Source organism: Mesoplodon bidens (genome assembly GCF_964165515.1).
Source record: "Mesoplodon bidens genome assembly, chromosome: X".
NCBI classification, from domain to species: Eukaryota; Metazoa; Chordata; class Mammalia; order Artiodactyla; family Ziphiidae; genus Mesoplodon; species Mesoplodon bidens.
This window is the reverse complement of record NC_138163.1, coordinates 91,127,573-91,147,789: the sequence shown is the minus strand read 5'-3', so window position 1 is coordinate 91,147,789 and position 20,217 is coordinate 91,127,573. Positions and strand designations below refer to the sequence as shown.

Sequence of the window (20,217 nt, the reverse complement as noted above, 5' to 3'; positions counted from 1 at the left end):
ACCACACTGAACTCACTTCCTGATATTCTCTACCTTGCTCACTCAGCTCCAGCCATGCTGGTATCCTCAGTGCTCCTTGAACATGACAGGCCTACTCTTGCCTTGGGACCTCAGCACTTGCTGTCCCGCTACCTGGAATGCTCCTTCCCCAGACAGCCACAGGGCCAGTTCTCTCATTGCCTTCAGGTCTTTACTCAAAAACCAGGCTCTCAGTGAGGCCCTCTCTTCAGCCTCCTCCCTGGAATTTCAGTCCCGCTGTTCTTTGCTTTATTTTTTCCTTCTTAACACTTATCATTTTGAAAATACTTTATATTTTACTTATTGTATCTTGGTTACTGTCTGTCTCCCATACTAATATGAAACTTCCATGAAAGTTTTCTTTGTTTATAACCATATCATAAGGACCTGTGTGTAGAAGACTGCCTGGCAGAGAGACCACCTGAAGTAAGTATTGGTGAGATGAAGATAGAGCAAATAAATTAAAAAGCAAATGGGGTTAAAGTAAGCCAAATGGGGGCTAGGCAGTTTTCCCTGGGTCAAGCCCCAAAACTACCAACGCAAGTGCCTCCAGGAGACAACTGGTCATCTTATTAGAGCGAAGCAGGCCAACTGGGGGTGTGGCCCCATTGAGAGAGCATTCTGAGTCTAAAATGGCTGAGCCCTTCCTCAGAGCCAGCTGTTTGTATCCTTGTTGGAATGTGGGCCCTAATCCTTGGTCTATTGTTTTTGTTTTTATTTTTTCAGGTAAGCTAGAAATGTGAATTTTTGAAATGTGAAAACCCCCAAATGTCTAAGTAGCTAATTTTAAAATGGAGAATGATAAAAACATGACGATCAAGCAAAATATGACAGCGGGCTGAAATTGGCCATTGAGTGGCCTGCAGGTGTTTGCTGGACTGAATTATGTGATGTATGAAAGAAAACTTATCCCCGTTCTGGTGAGGCGGGTGTAATTCTTGAGGCAAACAGCTTCAGGCCGTGTTGGGTGGAGAGAATGAACTGGAATTACCAACGTCTTTCAACTCCTGGAAACTCCCTGCCTCCCCCTCTCACTGCTATGCCTGGAGTTAAGGAAGCCTGGGCAGTGGGGAGTCACCAGGACTGTTTCTTTGAGGGTTGGGGCATATTTCAGTGAAGTGTGGAGTGGGAAAACAAGAGAGAGGGTTTTGAAGGAAACTTCCACAGCTGGACTGGGGAAAAGAAAGAAGGAGAGAAGGACAAAGACCCATGTGTTGGGACATTGTATCTCTGAGGGAATTTATTGGGGGTTACCACACCCTCTCCCCACCAACCACCTATGTGGCACCATACAGTCCAAGGACTTAGTTATACAAAGTCACAACTCTCCGCCCAACCCAACTGCGCATGCCATCTATCTCACCTGGAAATAGAGCTGCACAAATTTCCATCATAGCTCCCCGTGTGCATGAAGTGGGCAAGACTGGTCAGGAGGTACCTGTGAAAGGTCAGTAGCCACTGGTTTTGTTGGGATATAGCCAGAACGGGGCTTCTAGAGGCAGCAGACCTCCATCTGGTGAAGCACTGGGTGGAGCCACCTGTGGTTTCAGGCAACTGCTGAAAGAAGCATGGACAGTCAAGTATTCCCCATGCCTGGGAGAGAAACATTAAGCTCAGTCCTCTGATGCCCCTCCTCTGTAAGGAGGCCAGGTATAGTCCAGGAGGAGGAAGATCAGTGAGGGGAGTGCTGTACCTGGGTTTAGCAAGTTTCCATTTTTCTGGATAAAATGCTTTCCAAATACAAGGTGGCACATCTCTTAAGTTCTGAGCACCCCACTGACCTGTTCCCCACAAGAATCGTTTATTCAGTGTAGGGAAAGGGAACCAAGACCTTCAGGTCTGAGATTTACGGCTCTTGGGTCCTCTGGAAAATACGAGGAAGCTGCCCACAGGCCCCTGCTTATGGAGTGCCATGTTAGTGTGTTTAGGCTGAGGGTTGAGGTTCTGCTCAGCAGGTGTGGCATGAACTCCCTGATATTATAAAAGCCTTTTAGATATAAACTTGGCTCCTGCTTAACTCTTGAGACATTCCTGTCAAAATGTCCTTCTAGGGAAGCTCCAATCCATCTGGTTTCTTTGACGTTTGCCACCTCCTTTGGGCACAGAGCTAGGGAGGACAATTTGGATACTGCCAGAAGTCCTCTTTTTCCTTGGGTCTTCCCATCTCTCATGGACCCCACTCCCCATATCTTGTTATCTGTATTCTCACTCCCTCTGTCAGTCTTTCATCTTAGAATTCCTCCTTCCTCGATGTCCCTCCCCTTCTGGCCCCTCACTCATGCATAGACCTCCATTTGAGTATCCTTTTAGCCTCTCCCCAGATCTCTGCCAACTTCATCTTTCTCTCCTTTGCTCTGGATCTCTTCTAAACGTCTTTGTGTCCCTCTCTACTCAATTTATTCTGTCTGTTTTCCTCTAAGCCTCAAGATCTCACCCTCCCTCTGTTATTCTTCACCCCCTCCCAGTTGGGTGCCTCCCCCTCTTAGGTCATCCCTCCCGCTAGGGAGCCTCTCCATTTCTGACCCCTCCCCACCTCCTCCTAAGCAGCCACCTCCCCTTCTCCCTTCCCCCACAGCCCATCTCTAGTTCCTTCTCCTCCCCCCTCCCTAGACCAGACCAGCTAAGTCCTATTCCATTTTTAGATGACTGATTATGATACTAGCTGAACTTTATTCACAGCCTGAATTTACAGCTGTTCCTTCCTTTCATGCCCCATCCACCAAACACACCCAATCGTTTCAACATGACAAATTCCTTACACACAGCATGTCATGGCCACATAAATTTGTATTTTTCAGGACAAAACAACAGTTATGCTGGCAAAGATGTCGGATTAACAGGGACCCTAAAGCTTTCAATACACTGAAAAGTAACATTATTTTGCATGTCTACAAAGTACACATTTGTTTTCACAAATGTGGCAAAGTTTACCCTAACAGTTAGGACTTTTTCACCAAATCATAGACATAGATATGGAAATCATCATCAAACTTGATGAAATACACAGAGGGTTTGGCTTCCACTTGGTGAATGACCATGCCGATCCGTTTGGAGCCATCTTCTTTGGTATATTCCACATGTTTACCTATCAGGCCATCTACAACTCCTCCTGGCTCCCTCTCTGCTGGAGGAGACTCACTGGACTCTGGCATGATACGGAGGTCTCCTTCTCTATAATCATCTAGAAGCTGGTACATGTACAAGACAGGATCTTTCTCATAGGTAATATAAAACCAGGCTTTCATGATAGGTGCTTGGGCCAAGACCATTCCTCTCCATTCATCCTTAGAACCATGCTCACCCTCAAACATATGTTCCACAGCTTTACCAATTATGGTATTTGCAAGGTTTGCATCACTGACTTGAGATGATGCCACCCTGTCGGAAAGAATTTTAAGAGACAAAACTCTTTCATCTCTGTGAAGTTCCAGTCCATAGACACAGTCAATTCCATCATATTTCACCAGATAAAGAGAAGGATTTATAGGCACCTGATCCAGAACGGTTCCTTTCCACTGGGTGATGGGCTCATCGCCTTCCTTCCATCCGTGTGAAATCCTGCAGCCCACGATGTTCCTGCGGGGCTGGGACGAAGGTCTGCCTCTCTGCTTCTTTTGGGAGGCTTTTTTCTTCGTCATGTTTGCAGACCCAGTGGCCCGTCCTGAAACTGCCCTGGTTTGTTGCCCTTCGGCCTCCTGCGAGTTGGGGGTTTTCATGTCTGCAGGAGGAGGAGAGAAGATAAGAGAGGAACATTCAATATGCCGTAAGGTGAAGTTCTCCCGACAGCGTCGTCTCCATGTACCCTGCGCCAGCGCCTAAAATTTCCCCATGAGCCTGACAGCAATGCTGGAAATCCTGGCTGTGTGCCTGAAAGTGCTCTCCCTCCTAGGTTCCTTGAGGTTGCGGGAGAAGGCGGCAGCGGCAGTGGTGCTGCCTGGGGTTCGGAACTCTGCAGGAGGGGGCGGGCTACCTCCTTGTTCAGAGACCCCAGCCTCTGTCACCCGTCACTGGCGCCCACTCTCAGTCCCCTGCAAAACCCCTATCCCTCCACCGCCCTGACCCGCATGCACTGTCCTCCTGCTCTGAACACCCCAGTCTGCTACCCACACGCCCCCGTCCACCCCCACTCTCTTTCTTGGCCCCCAGCGCCCTCGCCTCCCCGTGCTCACCTTCAATGTCTTGCCTGATTCCTTACGCTATTCCCCTTTCCTACTGCCCATTGCACTCCCCCTTCCCACCCCGGCGCCCGCCTCCACCCCTTATCTCCTGCAGGAGTCCATCCCATCCCCCTTCTCCATCCCAGCGCCCACCAATGGCCTTGCCTTGCCTGGCGTCCACCGCCCCTGATCTCGGGCTTCACGTGTGCAAATCGGACACCTCGCAGCTTCCTTTGCGGTGAGCCTGCGTCCAAGAAGGATCCGCAGGCGAGGAGCCCGGTGTTTGCAAGAGCTGGAAGGGGAGGATCCTTAGGCGAGGAGCGTGTTTAGGAGGGCGGGGGCGGGGTGGTCGGCGAGGAGGATGGCGGCGGTGTCTTCAGCACTCTGCTCTCGAGCCCTCCGCCTCCCCCTTGGTGGTGGCAGCCCCTCTGCCACATGGGGCTCCCACCAGCCGCTACTGGTGCAGTAGTCTCCTCCCTCTTTCTGCATAGGGCTAGGCTCTTAGTTTCCTGTTAGTGAAGAAGCTTCCCCTTCCTCCTTATTCCTATGCTGCCAGCTTCCATTGCCCTGGAGCCACTCCTAGGCTGCTCCTCTGTTTTCCAAAATTTAGATCTCTGGAAACTCTAGGTGGTCTTTTCCTCAGCTGGTACTTTCCACCTCCTCCCTCTCTGGCTCTCTAGCTCCACCCCTCAGCTGCCCTGCTTGGGCGCCTCTTAATTTTTCACAGGTTCTTCACATTTTTTGCACACACAAGTTCACACAAAACATATATGGATACAGAAATCCTTTATATTCATACACATATATATTTATGTGCATACATATTTTCTGTATATTTGTGATATTCACATTCACTGATATATAATCCTCAATACACACCTCTTCCAAATCACATAACACACAGGCATCTTTTTTGGTATACAACTACATAGAAATACATCTAATAAGAATTTCTCCAATGCATGTGTAGGCTCTTTTAGATTTGGAGACTTAGCTTGGAGAAATAGTGACTTATTTTAAGTTTAAAGAGTTATTTTTTTTGGGTGTGACTCCAATTTGTAACAAATGTTATCTAGTTTTGAATAAAGTGACATTTATTTTGTATCTTGTTTGTATCCTTTTTGTTACTCATACTTTTTTCCACCATAACGCATAATTCTTTAACATACCCCTATTATAGTGTTATATCAGCAGGAAAGCAATCTCAAACTGATTTAAAATAACAGTAATTTATTGAGTGCTTATTTGAATAATCTGATAGGTGTCATATTGGGCTTAATCTAAGTGCTCAGTGTTATGGGCTGAGTCATTCCCCCTGCAAATTCGTATGTAGAAGTCTTAGCCCCCAATACCTCAGGATGTGAATGTATTTGGGCGTAGTGTCTTTAAAGTGGTATTTATAGTGAAATGGGGTTGCATGGGTAGGCTTTAATGTAATATAACTTGTGTCCTTACAAGAAGAGGTGATCATAATGCAGACATACCTGGAAGAACAACCATGTGAATATAGAGAAGATGGCTATCTGGAATGCCAAGGAAAGTGGCCTCAGAATAGAATCAACCCTGCTGACACCTTGATCTTGGACTCATAGCCTGCAGAACTGGGAGAAAATAAATTTGTTTTGTTTAAGCCACTGAATGTGTGGTACTTTTTTATGACGGCCCTAATAAATGAATGTATTCAGTGCTGTCACCAAAAACCTACTTTTGTTCCATCTTCTTTTCTCTCTGTGTTGTCAGTTTCATTCTGAAGCTTATGTTACAATATGGCTGTCAGCAACTTTGGGAGTTATATGATGCTCCCTTATTCATATCAAGTGATAAAGAAAACCTTTTTAGAGCAACTTTTAATCAAAATTTTACTTTACTTTGGTTGGGAGCTTCATAGGTCATTTGCCTGTCCTTGTACTATTGCCAAAGACAATGCTGTGTCCACTTATTTTAGTTTCACTTTGTATACTTTTTTCAGAAACAATCACATTAACAAAGTGAATCTGTTTGAATAATGGCTCATGCTAATCAAGTGCCACTCCCGAAGTTGGGGTTGGGGTCAATCCCACAAAAATTGCATAGGTCCTATACAATGAAGGAGGATTGAAATGGATACTGGAGTAATCAAAAATGTCCCCAGCAATTCCACATTGTTACTTTGAAAGACAATCTAAAAGTTTTTATTCTTCTAAAATTTGTGTTTCTCTGACACTACTCTTAGATCTATGCAACTGCCAAGTAATTGCAGATTTGTTCATATTTCTTTGATGAGGTAGTAGTAATTTATCCCCTTTCAAAAATTTTATTCCTAAATTTTTGCAACTTGTTAGTATATTTACATCATCCCCTGTTGTTGAGTTTCATTTATGAAAATCTTTCACAGAGAATCAAACCAGCCTCTTTTACAGTTATCCTTTCATATTCATGGTTTTAAATTATTTGACCCCATAAGGATAACCAGTGGGGTAAGAATAGTATGCTAAATGTTCTAAGGCATCAAAGTTCACTCTGTACTTAGAAACCAACACAAATATCCTCTCTTGAAAACACAGCTTTCTGACCTCCTTTTGTTGTGGCTCACTGTCTTCAAGGGAATCTGGAATAACTAACAAGTCCTAACCGACCTACCTTCTTGGGAATTAAAGTTGATGCAGGAAGAATTTGATAATAGTCCCACTGAGTTGTACAGGAAGGACTTTGGTGTTGTCCTAGAAAGTATTTCTCCAGTGTCACTACAGCTAAGAACTATGTAGTGTGCAGGAATGGTCCCTTAGATACCACTGAGGTATTACATTTCCCAACTGTTTTCACATATCCCACCTTGTGCTTTATCCAAACTACAAAGATTTTAAGGCCAAATAATATTTCTTATATGCTATCTTCTCTTTCGTCTTGGCCTTATTTATTCATTTCTTAAACTGACTCCCACATCTTGCCAGTTGCCTTTGAGATCCCATTGACCACAACTTTCAGGTTTCTTGTCCTCCTTTAAAACAGTTATTACACCTCAGATTCACCCAGAAAATCTCAAAACTGACTGCACTTTCTTCATTTTCCATGTATTAACTTGACCATACATCTATTAACAAATTTCAGTTAAATTCCTTGAGCTGAACATGTATAATGGCATTGCATGGAGCTGCGGTACAAACTCAATCTCGAAGAAAGCAAGGACCATTCCACATCTAAGGTTTTTGGTCACTGGCCTAGCACACTACTGTTTTTCTTTTTTTTTTGTGGTACGCGGGCCTCTCACTGTTGTGGCCTCTCCCGTTGAGGAGCACAGGCTCCGGACGTGCAGGCTTAGCGGCCATGGCTCACGGACCCAGCCGCTCTGCGGCATGTGGGATCTTCCCGGACCAGGGCACGAACCCGTGTCCCCTGCATCGGCAGGCGGACTCTCAACCACTGCGCCACCATGGAAGCCCAGCACTCTCATTTTAAAACACAAGATTTTAGGCAGCACACTTACAGTGATCTTTAAGAAAGGGGGAAAGTTATTGATGCCCCCAACTTCCATTTCCTCGTCATATCATATTGAGTTCCTCACTTTCCTTGGTTTGCTGCACTGGAGAATAATGGTAACTTCTCACTATGACTGACACCCAGTAGAGTTGTCCATCTAAAGACTGACTTGAGCTGGGATTACTGGCCTGGCTGTGATAATTGAGCAGTCCATTCAGAAGCCCCATGGATGTAGCCACTTTATGTGAGTTTGTGGACTTTCTCACCAGGGTTCAGTTTCTTACAAAGCTACTTCTCATGATGAAGCTATGACAGGAAAGTACTATCCAAGACAGTATCAACATTCTTTTTATTTATACATGTGGCAGACACTACATAGACTTCTAATACTCCAGCTTTTTGTTGGGGTGAATGACTAGAAGTCACAGAGCCATGAAGAGGGGGACATTCTAGAGCTATTCTTTACATATACCTCTAGTTTAAGCTATGAAGAAAAGGTTGAGTGTTTTTGATGATAATTCTTTAACTCTGATGCATGAAAAAAAAGGGCTGATTGACTCCATTATTCTAGATGTATATATATATTACCTCTTCTTAGATCCTAACTCACATTGACCCATCCCACTGTGGCTTGGGAAATGGGTTGTGCTGTGGACTGAATTGTGTCCCCCCCCAAATTTATACATTGAGGCCCTAACCCTTGATGTGATGATATTTGGAAATGGGACCTCTAGGAGATGATATGGGTTAGATAAGGTTACGTGGGTGGGGCCTTCATGATAGGATTAGCAAACTTATAAGAAGAGGAAGAGACACTAATGCTCTGTGTATACCATGTAAGGACACAGCAAGAAGGTGGTCTTCTGCAAGCACCTTGATCTTGGATTTCCAGTCTCTAAAATTGTGAGAAGTAAATTTTTGTTGTTTAAGCCACCCAGTCTATGGTATTTTGTTATGGCAGCCCAAGCAGACTAATACATGTTGTGACCTTGGCAATGAGCTTTGAGCAATTTTCCCTCCAGTTCAACACCTACCCCTTTCCTACGCATGTACATCTGCCCTGGATTTTACTCTCTTTCAACCAACAAATTTATTTAAATCCTGCACTAACGGTTATAACTCCTTGTCAAACTCACAGTTGTACTTAACTCCCACTGTTGGAAGTACTGGGGATAGGGGTCTCAGTGTATTAAAACCCTTTTCCCCCTCAATTGTAGGCTATTCCTTGATTTCTATGGCAACAACACAAATGTCTTTGATTTCTGTCTTCTGAGCAGATAAGAGCTTTAGTGCAAACAGAACCTAAGCATTAAAGTTAATCCTAATGAGTATAAATAATTCAGTGTACCGTGTGCAAGAGTTGGAATGGTGAGTTTTGTGTAACCACACCCCAATTTTTGGGACACTTCAGTTGAATTCAGAGCTTCAGGACTTCTGGATTCTGCAGTAGGAAAAAAAGGCGTTTCTATGGGGTATTATATAGAGTAGGCATTCACCTACTTTGGGAGCTTTGGCCCAATGAAATCAATTTCTCAAGAAACAAACTCAGAAGTATTTGGCAACAGGTCAGAGTGGACCTCCTGTATTTGTACCCATAGACTCTGAAGGGCTCCTGGGGAGATGAAGATCAATAGACAGCATCACAGCCTCAGCCAGAGGAGGATCCCCACAGGCCTTGGACCCATAGGTCCATTTCAATAGGTTTTGTCTGCGATGTCAGAGGCTCTACAGGAAAATGATGGTACAATATCAACTCAACTGTTAGGCGTGCCACTGACTCTAGTCTTCCTACAAGTATTGTTAGCAGCAAGTATGTGAAAGTGATTGTGGTCTATACAGATGAATTTCAAAGAAATAGAAAGGTTTCTTATTCTTCCTTGGTATTCTAAAGCCATTGGAAAATACCTTTAAGGGTTACTTTGACCCTAGATAAGATCTTTGTAATTTCCTCCAGTGCTTATATTCTAAGAGGTCATTTTATTTGGTCTGTTAATTATAAAGCAAATTGTTTAAAATGATAAGTTAAATTGTGAATTGACAAGTATTCAAGGGTAATGAGTTTAAATGGTTATTAGAAAAGATTTCATAGAGCAAATGTGACAATAACTGCTTATATTGGGATTTCTAATTAAAATATGTTGTTATGCAATAATTGCCTACATTGTGATCCTTGTTAAAATAACTGTAAAAATAATCATAAAATAAGAAATAATTGCCTAAAGTAGTTTAAATTGCTTTTTGAATTACATTCAAAATATTTATAAATGATTGGCTCTCCTTGAAGCTGCACTATAGAATCTTTCCCTAAGTGATAATAGTTAATGCCCTAGTCCTGGACTCCAGATTGTACAGCCTAAGCCTTCCTAGCACTCAAACTTTAGTGTGCCTATGAATGGTCTAGGGGTATTATTAAAATGAAGATTCTGATTAAGTACGTCTGAAGTAGGGCCTGAGATTCTGCATTTCTAACAAGTTCCCAGGTGATGCCCATGCTGCGGGTACACGGACTAAACTTTGAGAAGCAAGGGGTAAAATTTCCATTAAGTAACTTCTTGGCCAAACAAAACTGGGGTAGAATGCCTCCTAAGGAGCCTCAGTTAATGAGGCCTTTCTTTTATCAATATGAAAAGAAGACTTAGTTCTGGGAATTATAAAAACCTAGAAGAGCTTATTACCTGTGTTTCTCTAACTACTGTACCAACATCCAGGATACTAATATGTTATATTTTATAAATCTCCACATATTATTTGAGGACATAAGTTGCAGGTGTGGTGGATATCTACAAATGAAATTAATTAAGTGTGAATATATTGCTTCAAAAATTTTGTCTCGGGCTTCCCTGGTGGCGCAGTGGTTGAGAATCCGCCTGCCCATGCAGGGAACACGGGTTTGAGCCCTGGTCTGGGAAGATCCCATATGCCGCGGAGCAACTGGGCCTGTGCGTCACGGCTGCTGAGCCTGTGCTCTGGAGCCCGCGAGCCACGGCTGCTGAGCCCGCGCGCCGCATTTACTGAAGCCCCCGCATTCTAGAGCCCGTGCTCCGCAACAGGAGAGGCCACCGCAATGAGAGGCCCGCGCACGGCAATGAGGAGTGGCCCCCGCTCGCCGCAACTAGAGAAAGACCGCGCGCAGCAATGAAGATCTGACGCAGCCAAAAATAATTAATTAATAAAAAAAAAAATTTGTCTCATGTGTCCACAAGTAGTATTCTGAAATACTAATGTACCCACTCACAACGTTTAGGGTGATATCAAAATGTTTTCATTATACATGTATGTAATTTCAAAGAATGTAACTTCCTTTGTAATATTACTGCTGAAATTTTTATTTATTTATTTATTTTTAAATTTTTTTTGCAGCTTTATTGGAGTATAATTGCTTTACAATGATGTGTTAGTTTCTGTTTTATAACAAAGCAAATCAGTTATACATATACATATGTTCCCATATCGCTTCCCTCTTGCATCTCCCTCCTTCCCACCCTCCCTATCCCACCCTTCTAGGTGGTCACAAAGCACTGAGCTCATCTCCCTGTGCTATGTGGCTGCTTCCTACTAGCTATCTATTTTACGTTTGGTAGTGTATATATGTCCATGCCACTCTCTCACTTTGTCACAGATTACCCTTCCCCTTCCTCATATCTTCAAGTCCATTCTCTAGAAGGTCTGTGGCTTTATTCCTGTCTTACCCTTAGGTTCTTCATGACATTTTTCCCCCTTAAATTCCATACATATGTGTTAGCATACAGTATTTGTCTTTCTCTTTCTGACTTACTTCACTCTGTATGACAGACTCTAGGTCCATCCACCTCATTACAAATAGATCAATTTCGCTTCTTTTTATGGCTGAGTAATATTCCATTGTATATACGTGCCACATCTTCTTTATCCATTCATGTGAGGATGAACAATTAGGTTGTTTCCATCTCCTGGCTATGGTAAATAGAGCTGCAATAAACATTTTGGTACGTGACTTTTTTGAATTATGGTTTTCTCAGGGTATATGCTCAGTAGTGGGACTGCTGGGTCATATGGTAGCCCTATTTGAAGATTTTGAAGGAACCTCCATACTGTTCTCCATAGTGACTGTATCAATTCCCATTCCCACCAGCAGTGCAAGAGTGTTCCCTTTTCTCCACACCCTCTCCAGCATTTATTGTTTCTAGATTTTTTGATGATGGTCATTCTGACTGGGGAGAGAAGATATCTCATTGTAGTTTTGGTTTGCATTTCTCTAATGATTAATGATGTTGAGCATTCTTTCATGTGTTTGTTGGCAGTCTGTATATCTTCTTTGGGGAAATGTCTATTTAGGTCTTCTGCACATTTTTGGATTGGGTTGTTTGATTTTTTCTATTGAGCTGCATGGGCTGCTTATAAATTTTGGAGACTAATCATTTCTCAGTTTCTTCATTTGCAAATATTTTCTCCCATTCTGAGGGTTGTCTTCTGGTCTTGTTTATGGCTTCCTTTGCTGTGCAAAAGCTTTGAAGTTTCATTAGGTCCCATTTGTTTATATTTGTTTTTATTTCCATTTCTCTAGGACGTGGGTCAAAAAGGATCTTACTGTGATTTTTGTCATAGAGTGTTCTGCATCTGTTTTCCTCTAAGAGTTTGATAGTTTCTGGCTTCACATTTAGGTCTTTAAACAGTTTTGAGCTTATTTTTGTGTATGGTGTTAGTGAATGATCTAATCTCATACTTTTACATGTACCTGTCCAGTTTTCCCAGCACCACATATTGAAGAGGCTGTCCTTTCTCCACTGTACATTCCTGCCTCCTTTATCAAAGATAAGGTGACCATATGTAAGTGGGTTTACCTCTGGGCTTTCTATCCTGTTCCATTGATCTATCTTTCTGTTTTTGTGCCAGTGTCATACTGTCTTGATTACTGTAGCTTTGTAGTATACTCTGAAGTCAGGGAGCCTGATTCCTCCAGCTCCGTTTTTCATTCTCAAGATTGATTTGGCTATTCAGGGTCTTTTGTGTTTCCATACAAATTGTGAAATTTTTTTCTTCTAGTTCTCTGAAAAAGGCCAGTGGTAGTTTGATAGGGATTGCATTGAATCTGTAGATTGCTTTGGGTAGTAGAGTCATTTTCACAATGTTGGTTCTTCCAATTCAAGAACATGTTATATCTCTCTGTCTCTGTTTATCATCTTTAATTTCTTTCATCAGTTTCTTATAGATTTCTGCATACAGGTCTTTTTTCTCCTTAGGTAGGTTTATTCCTAGATATTTTATTCTTTTTGTTCCAATGGTAAATGGGACTGTTTTCTTGATTTCACTTTCAGATTTTTCACCATTAGTGTATAGGAATGCCAGAGGTTTCTGTTCATTAATTTTGTATCCTGCTACTTTACCAAATTCATTGATTAGCTCTAGTAGTTTTCTGGTAGCATCTCTAGGATTCTCTGTGTATAGTATCATGTCATCTGCAAACAGTGACAGCTTTACTTCTTCTTTTCTGATTTGGGTTCCAATTATTTCCTTTTCTTCTCTGATTGCTATGGCTAAAAGTTACAAACCTAAGTTGAATAAGAGTGGTGAGAGTGGGCAGCCTTGTTTTGTTCCTGATCTTAGTGGAAATGGTTTCAGTTTTTCACCGTTGAGGACAATGTTGGCTGTGGGTTTGTCATATATGGCCTTTATTATTTTGAGGAAAGTTCCCTCTATGCCTACTTTCTGCAGGGTTTTTATCATAAATGGGTGTTGAATTTTGTCGAAAGCTTTCTCTGCATCTACTGAGATGATCATATGGTTTTTCTCCTTCAGCTTGTTAATATGGTGTATCACATTGATTGATTTGCGTATATTGAAGAATCCTTGCATTCCTGGAATAAACGCCACTTGATCATTGTGTATGATCCTTTTAGTGTGCTGTTGGATTCTGTTTGCTAGTATTTTGTTGAGGAATTTTGCATCTATGTTCATCAGTGATATTGGCCTGTAGTTTTCTTTCTTTGTGACATCCTTGTCTGATTTTGGTATCACTGTGATCTTGTCCTCGTAGAATGAGTTTGGGAGTGTTTGCCCCTCTGCTATATTTTGGAAGAATTTGAGAAGGATAGGTTCAGCTCTTCTCTAAATGTTTGATAGAATTCATCTGTGAAGCCATCTGGTCATGGGCTTTTGTTTCTTGGAAATTTTTTATCACAGTTTCAATTTCAGTGTTTGTGATTGTTCTGTTCATATTTTCTATTCCTTCTTGATTCAGTCTTGGCAGGCTGTCCATTTCTTAGAATTTGTCCGTTTCTTCCAGGTTGTCCATTTTATTGACATAGAATTGTTTGTAGTAATCTCTCATGATCTTTTGTATTTCTGCAATATCAGTTGTTGCTTCTCCTTTTTCATTTCTAATTCTATTGATTTGAGTCTTCTCCTTTTTTTTCTTGATGTGTCTGCCTAATGGTTTGTCAATTTTGTTTATCTTCTCAAGGAACCAGCTTTCAGTTATACTGATCTTTGTTATCGTTTCCTTCATTTATTTTTCATTTATTTCTGATCTGATTTTTATGATTTCTTTCCTTCTACTAAATTTGGAGTTTTTTGTTGTTGTTTCTCTAATTGCTTTAGTTTCAAGATTAGGTTGTTTATTCGAGATGTTTCCTGTTTCTTAAGGTAGGATTGTATTGCTATAAACTTTCTTCTTAGAACTGCTTTTGCTGCATCCCATAGTTTTTGGGTCATGGTGACTTCATTATCATTTGTTTCTAGGTATTTTTATTTACTCTTTGATTTCTTCAGTGATCAATTCGTTATTGAGGAGTGTATTGTTTAGCTTCCATGTGTTTGTATTTTTTACAGCTCTTTTCCTGTAATTGATATCTAGTCTCATAGCCTTGTGGTCAGAAAAGATACTTGATACAATTTCAATTTTCTTAAATTTACCAAGGCTTGATTTGTGACCTAAGATATGATATAACCTGGAGAATGTTCCATGAGCACTTGAGAAAAATGTGTATTTTGTTGTTTTTGTATGGAATGTTTTATAAATATCAATTAAGTCCATTTAGTTTAATGTATCATTTAAAGCTTGTGTTTCCTTATTTATTTTCATTTTGGATGATGTGTCCTTTGGTGAAACTGTGGTGTTAAAGTCCCCTACTATGAATGTGTTACTGTCAATTTCCCCTTTTATGGCTGTCAGTATTTGCCTAATGTATTGAGGTGCTCCTATGTTGGGTGCATAAGTATTTACAATTGTTATATCTTCTTCTTGGCTTGATCCCTTGATCATTATGCAGTGTCCTTCTTTGTCTCTTCTAATAGTCTTTATTTTAAAGTTTATTCTGTCTGATATGAGAATTGCTACTCCATCGTTCTTTTGGTTTCCATTTGCATGGAATAATATTTTCCATCCCCTCACTTTCAGGCTGTATGTGTTTCTAGGTCAGAAGTGGTTCTCTTGTAGACAGCATATATATGGGTCTTATTTTTGTATCCATAGAGCCAGTCTGTGTCTTTTGGTGGGAGCATTTAATCCATTTACATGTAAGGTAATTATTGATATGTATGTTGCTATTCCCATTTACTTAATTGTTTTGGGTTTGTTGTTTTAGGTCATTTCCTTCTCTTGTGTTTCTCACCTAGAGTATATCCTTTAGCATTTGTTGTAAAGCTGGTTTGTTGATGTTGAACTCTCTCAGCTTTTGCTTGTCTGTAAAGATTTTAATTGCTCCATCAAATCTGAATGAGATCCTTGCTGGATAGAGTTATCTTGGTTGTAGGTTTTTCTCCTTCATCACTTTAAATATGTCCTGCCAGTCCCTTCTGGCTTGCAGAGTTTCTGCTGAAAGTTCAGCTGTTAACTTTATGGGGATTCTCTTGTGTGTTATTTGTTGTTTTCCCTTCCTGCTTTTAATATGTTTCCTTTGTAATTAATATTTGACAGTTTGCTTAATATGTGTCTTGGCGTGTTTCTCCTTGGATTTTTCCTGTATGGGACTCTCTGTGCTTTCTGGACTTTATTAACTATTTCCTTTCCCATATTAGGGAAGTTTTCAACTATAACCTCTTCAAATATTTTCTCAGTTCCTTTCTTTTTCTCTTCTTCTTCTAGAACCCCTATAATTCGAATGTTGGTGTGTTGAATATTGGTGCGTTGAATGTTGTCCCAGAGGTCTCTGAGACTGTTCTCATTTCTTTTCATTCTTTTTTCATTCTCTCTGCGGTAGTTATTTTCAATATTTAATCTTCCAGGTCACTTATGTGTTCTTCTGCCTCCATTATTCTGCTATTGATCCCTTCTTGAGTATTTTTAGTTTCATTTATTTTGTTGTTCATTGTTGCTTGTTTCATCTTTATTTCTTCTAGGTCCTAGTTAAATGTTTCTTGCATTTTCTCTATTCTATTTCCAAACTTTTGGATCATCTTTACTATCATTATTTTGAATTCTTTTTTTAGGTAGACTGCCTATTTCCTCTTCATTTGTTATGTCAGTGGGTTTTTATCTTACTCCTTCATGTGTTGTGTGTTTTTCTGTCTTCTCATTTTGCTTATCATACTATTTTGGGTCTCCTTTTGTAGGCTGCAGGTTCGTAGTTCCCGTTGGTTTTGGTGTCTGCCCCCAGTGGCTAAAGTTGTTTCAGTTTTTTGTGTAGTCTTCCTGCTGGAAGGGACTAGTCCCTGTGTTCTTGTGGATGATTCTGGATCTTGTCTTTCTCGTGGGCAGGTCCACGTCTTGGGGTGTGTTTTGGGGTGTCTGTGGACTTATTATGATTTTAGGCAGCCTCTCTGCTAATGGGTGGGTTTGTGTTCATGTCTTGCTAGTTGTTTGGCATACGGTGTCCAGCACTGTAGCTTTCTGGTCGTTGAGTGAAGCTGGGTGCTCGTGTTGAGATGGAGATCTTTGGGAAAGTTTCACCATTTGATATTATGTGGAGCTGGGTGGTCTCTTGTGGACCAGTGTCCTGAAGTTGGCTCTCCCACCTCAGAGGCACAGCACTGACTCCTGGCTGCAGCACCAAGAGCCTTTCATCCACATGGCTCAGAATAAAAGGGAGAAAAATTAGAAAGAATGAAAGAAAGAGGGTAAAATAAAATAAGATAAGGTAAGGTAAGATGAAATAAAGTTATTAAAATAAAAAACTTATTATTCAGAAAAAATTTTTTTAATTTAAAAAGAAAAAAAGCGTTCGGATAGACTCCTAGGACAAATGGTGAAAGCAAAGCTATACAGACAAAATCTCACACAGAAACATACACATACACACTCTCAAAAAGAGGAAAAGGGGAAAAAATAATAAATCTTGCTCTCAAAGTTCACCTCCTCAACTTGGGATGATTCGTTGTCTATTCAGATATTCCACAGATGCAGGGTACATCAAGTTGATTGTGGAGATTTAATCCACTGCTCCTGAGGCTGCTGAGAGAGATTTCCCTTTCTTTTCTTTATTCACACAGTTCCCACAGTTCAGCTTTGGATTTGGCCCCGCTTCTGTGTGTAGGTCGCCTGAGGGCGTCTGTTCATCTCTCAGACAGGACGGGGTTAAAGGAGCCACTGATTCAGGGGCTCAGGCTCACTCAGGCCTGGGGGAGGGAGGGGTAAGGAATGTGGGTCATGTCTTCGGTGACAGAGTCCAGCATGACATTGCACCAGCCTGAGACACACTGTGCGTTCCTCCGGGGAAGTTGTCCCTGGATCCCGGGACCCTGGCAGTGCGGGCTGCACAGGCTCTCCAGAAGGGAGGTGTGGAGAGTGACCTGTGCTCACACACAGGCTTCTTGGTGGTGGCAGCAGCAGCCTTAGCATCTCATGCCCCTCTCTGTGGTCTGTGCTGTTAGCCACAGCTCGCTCCCATCTCTGGAGCTCCTTTAAGCAGCGCTCTTAATCCCCTCTCCTGGTGCACCAGGAAACAAAGAGGGTAGAAAATGTCTCTTGCCTCTTCGGCAGGTGCAGACTTTTTCCTGGACTCCCTCCTGGCTAGCCGTGGTGCACTTAATCCTTCAGACTGTGTTCACGCCTCAGTCCTCTCCCTGCTCTCTGATCGGCTCCCAGCTCCGCCTGCCCCAGCCGGTGAGCAGACAAGCCTCTTGGGCTGGTGAGTGCTGGTCGGCACCAGTCCTCTGTGTGGGAATCTCTCCGCTTTGTCCTCTGCACCCTGTGACTGCACTCTCCCCCCACGGCTCTGAAGCTTCCCTCCTCTGCCACCCGCAGTCTCCGCCCGGGAAGAGAATTCTACTGTGTGGAAACATTTCCTCCTTCACGGCTCCCTCCCACTGGTGCAGGTACCGTCCCTATTTTTTGTCTATGTTTATTCCTTTTTCTTTTGCCCTACCCAGGTACGTGGGGAGTTTCTTGCCTTTTGGGAGGTCTGAGGTCTTCTGCCAGCGTTCAGTAGGTATTTTGTAGGAGTTGTTCCACATGTAGATGTATTTCTGATGTATCTGTGGGGAGGAAGGTGATCTCCACATCTTGCTCTTCCACCATCTTCCCCTAGATACCCTGAAATTTTTAAATGAGATTGTTACATTACTCTTTTAAGTGAATCCAATGATATAAAATACCATAAGTATTTGACATCTGCCATCATCCATTTTTTAAAAATGCACAGTTTTAATATTGGAAATTTAAAATAATTGTTTGAACTTGAATAGAAATTTTACATATAAATTTATATATTTATAAATTTATACGTATATATCCTACATTCATCACAAAATTTTATCCTAATATCATATTTTCATGCATACATATGTTTACACTCTGGTATTGCTTTGCAAGAGAAATATATATACATGTTGAAGTCAAAATTTTTTTAAATTCTCCAGTAATCAAAAGCGACTGAGTTAAATTTTTCTTCTAGATTGAATTATTAAAATTATTATTAGTATACAAATGCTTACAATAGCATAAAAGTATTATAAATATACATCATTAAACTAAAAGGTAAACATTTAATGGAAAAGCATCGCCAATGCAGTCTGTGCTTGTTTATCCCCACGCATTTAGTTTGTATGCTCATTAATGAGTATTATTTATTTCTAGAATGAGACAAAATTCAGAACCAATACCACATTTATTTCTCATTTGTATAAATCTAAGTGCACGGAATATTTCTTTACATAAACACATAGATGGGACCAAAAGGAATTTAGATATAACAATTCGCCTGTGAAGCCATCTGGTCCTGGGCTTTTGTTTCTTGGAAATTTTTAATCACAAAAATTTTTAATTTTTGAGTGTACTTGTGTGTATGGTGTTAGGGAGTGTTCTAATTTCAATATTCTAAATTCTAAGCTACATGACAAAAAACACAGTAATCATTCATAAAAAGTACTTTTAAAACAATATATCAGTGGGACAACTTAAGGTCTTCCTTTGATGTGGTTGAAAGGAGTTAATTGTAAACTACCGAACTTGCAAAATATTTGTTATACACTCATTAGAGTCAGTCACAGTCTCAACAAATAAACTATTTTTTTAAATAACCTCTATTATTTTAGAATAGTTTTAGGCTTAAAGAAAATTCTAAAGATCATACAGAGAGCTTTCATGCACCACATACCCTATTTCCCCTATAGTTAGCATTTTATATCAGTATATCAGATTTGTCACAATTAACAAACTAATAATGATACAGTATTACTTACCAAATCTATACTTTATACAAATTTTCTCAGTTTTTTTTTTTTTTTTTTTTTTTTTGTACGCGGGCCTCTCACTGTTGTGGCCTCTCTCCCGTTGTGGAGCACAGGCTCCAGATGCACAGGCTCAGTGGCCATGGCTCACGGGCCCAGCTGCTCTGCGGCATGTGGGAGCTTCCCTGACCGGGGCAGGAACCCATGTCTCCTGCATCAGCAGGCGGACTCTCAACCACTGCACCACCAGGGAAGCCCCAAATTTTCTCAGTTTTTACTTAATGTCATTTCTCTCTTTCCGAATTCCATCCAGGATGCCACAATATATTTACTTGCCTTATAGTCCTCTTAGGTGTGAAAGTTTCTTAGGCTTTCTTTCCTTGTATGACCTTGAAAGTTTTGAAGAGTATTTGTCAACTATATTGTAGAATGTCTCACATTAGTGGTTTGTCGAGTTTTTTTTCTCATAATTAGTTCTGGGGTTATGGGTTTTTGGTAACAAGAACTTAAGGTAAATTTCTATTCTAATTACATTATATCACAGGCAGATACTATCAATAGGAGATATCACTGCTGATGTTAACCGTGATTACCTGACTGAACTAGTGTTTGTCCAAATTCTCAATGGTGAAGTTAGACATTTTCTCTCCTTAAACTTTAGAAGGAAGTCACTATCGACAACCCACACTTAAGGAATGGAACTTATGCTCCACCTCCTTGATCTACATACATTTTTTGGTTTATTAAGCTGCATACATTGTTTGAGTTCTTCTGAATGGAAAATTTATTTATTTATTTATTTATTTATTTATTTATTTATTTATTTATTTATTTATTTTAGTGTAGATCAATGGGTATTTTATACTTTTATAAAGTATATTATTTTAATTATTTTATTGCTCTAATAATTCTAGTTTTGGCCATCAAGAATTTTTTTTTGTTTTTCTTAGAATTTCTATTTCATTTTATTTATTTTTAACATCTTTAGTGGACTATAATTGCT

General features: G+C 40.9%; 1 protein-coding gene across 2 annotated transcripts; it reads right to left on the bottom strand.

The window, feature by feature from the left end:
* Positions 1-2,721: 2,721 nt before the first annotated feature.
* On the bottom strand, positions 2,722-4,644 carry LOC308608939 (spindlin-2B). 2 transcript variants are annotated; one of them, XM_081222313.1, is made up of 2 exons: positions 4,329-4,644; positions 2,722-3,736 (listed from the first exon to the last, which is right to left on the bottom strand). In XM_081222313.1, exon 2 carries the CDS (start codon positions 3,732-3,734, stop codon positions 2,958-2,960), a length of 777 nt encoding a protein of 258 aa, XP_081078439.1. In that variant the 5' UTR covers positions 3,735-3,736; positions 4,329-4,644; the 3' UTR covers positions 2,722-2,957. The 2 variants fall into 2 exon arrangements, with proteins under 2 accessions (XP_081078439.1, XP_081078438.1); XM_081222312.1 differs by having other exon boundaries at positions 4,341-4,644.
* Between the last annotated feature and the right edge of the window lie 15,573 nt (positions 4,645-20,217).

What these genes read in the sequence shown, in the direction of transcription:
- LOC308608939 (XM_081222313.1), bottom strand. Translation starts at nt 3,734, where the DNA reads ATGAAAACCCCCAACTCGCAGGAGGCCGAAGGGCAACAAACCAGGGCA.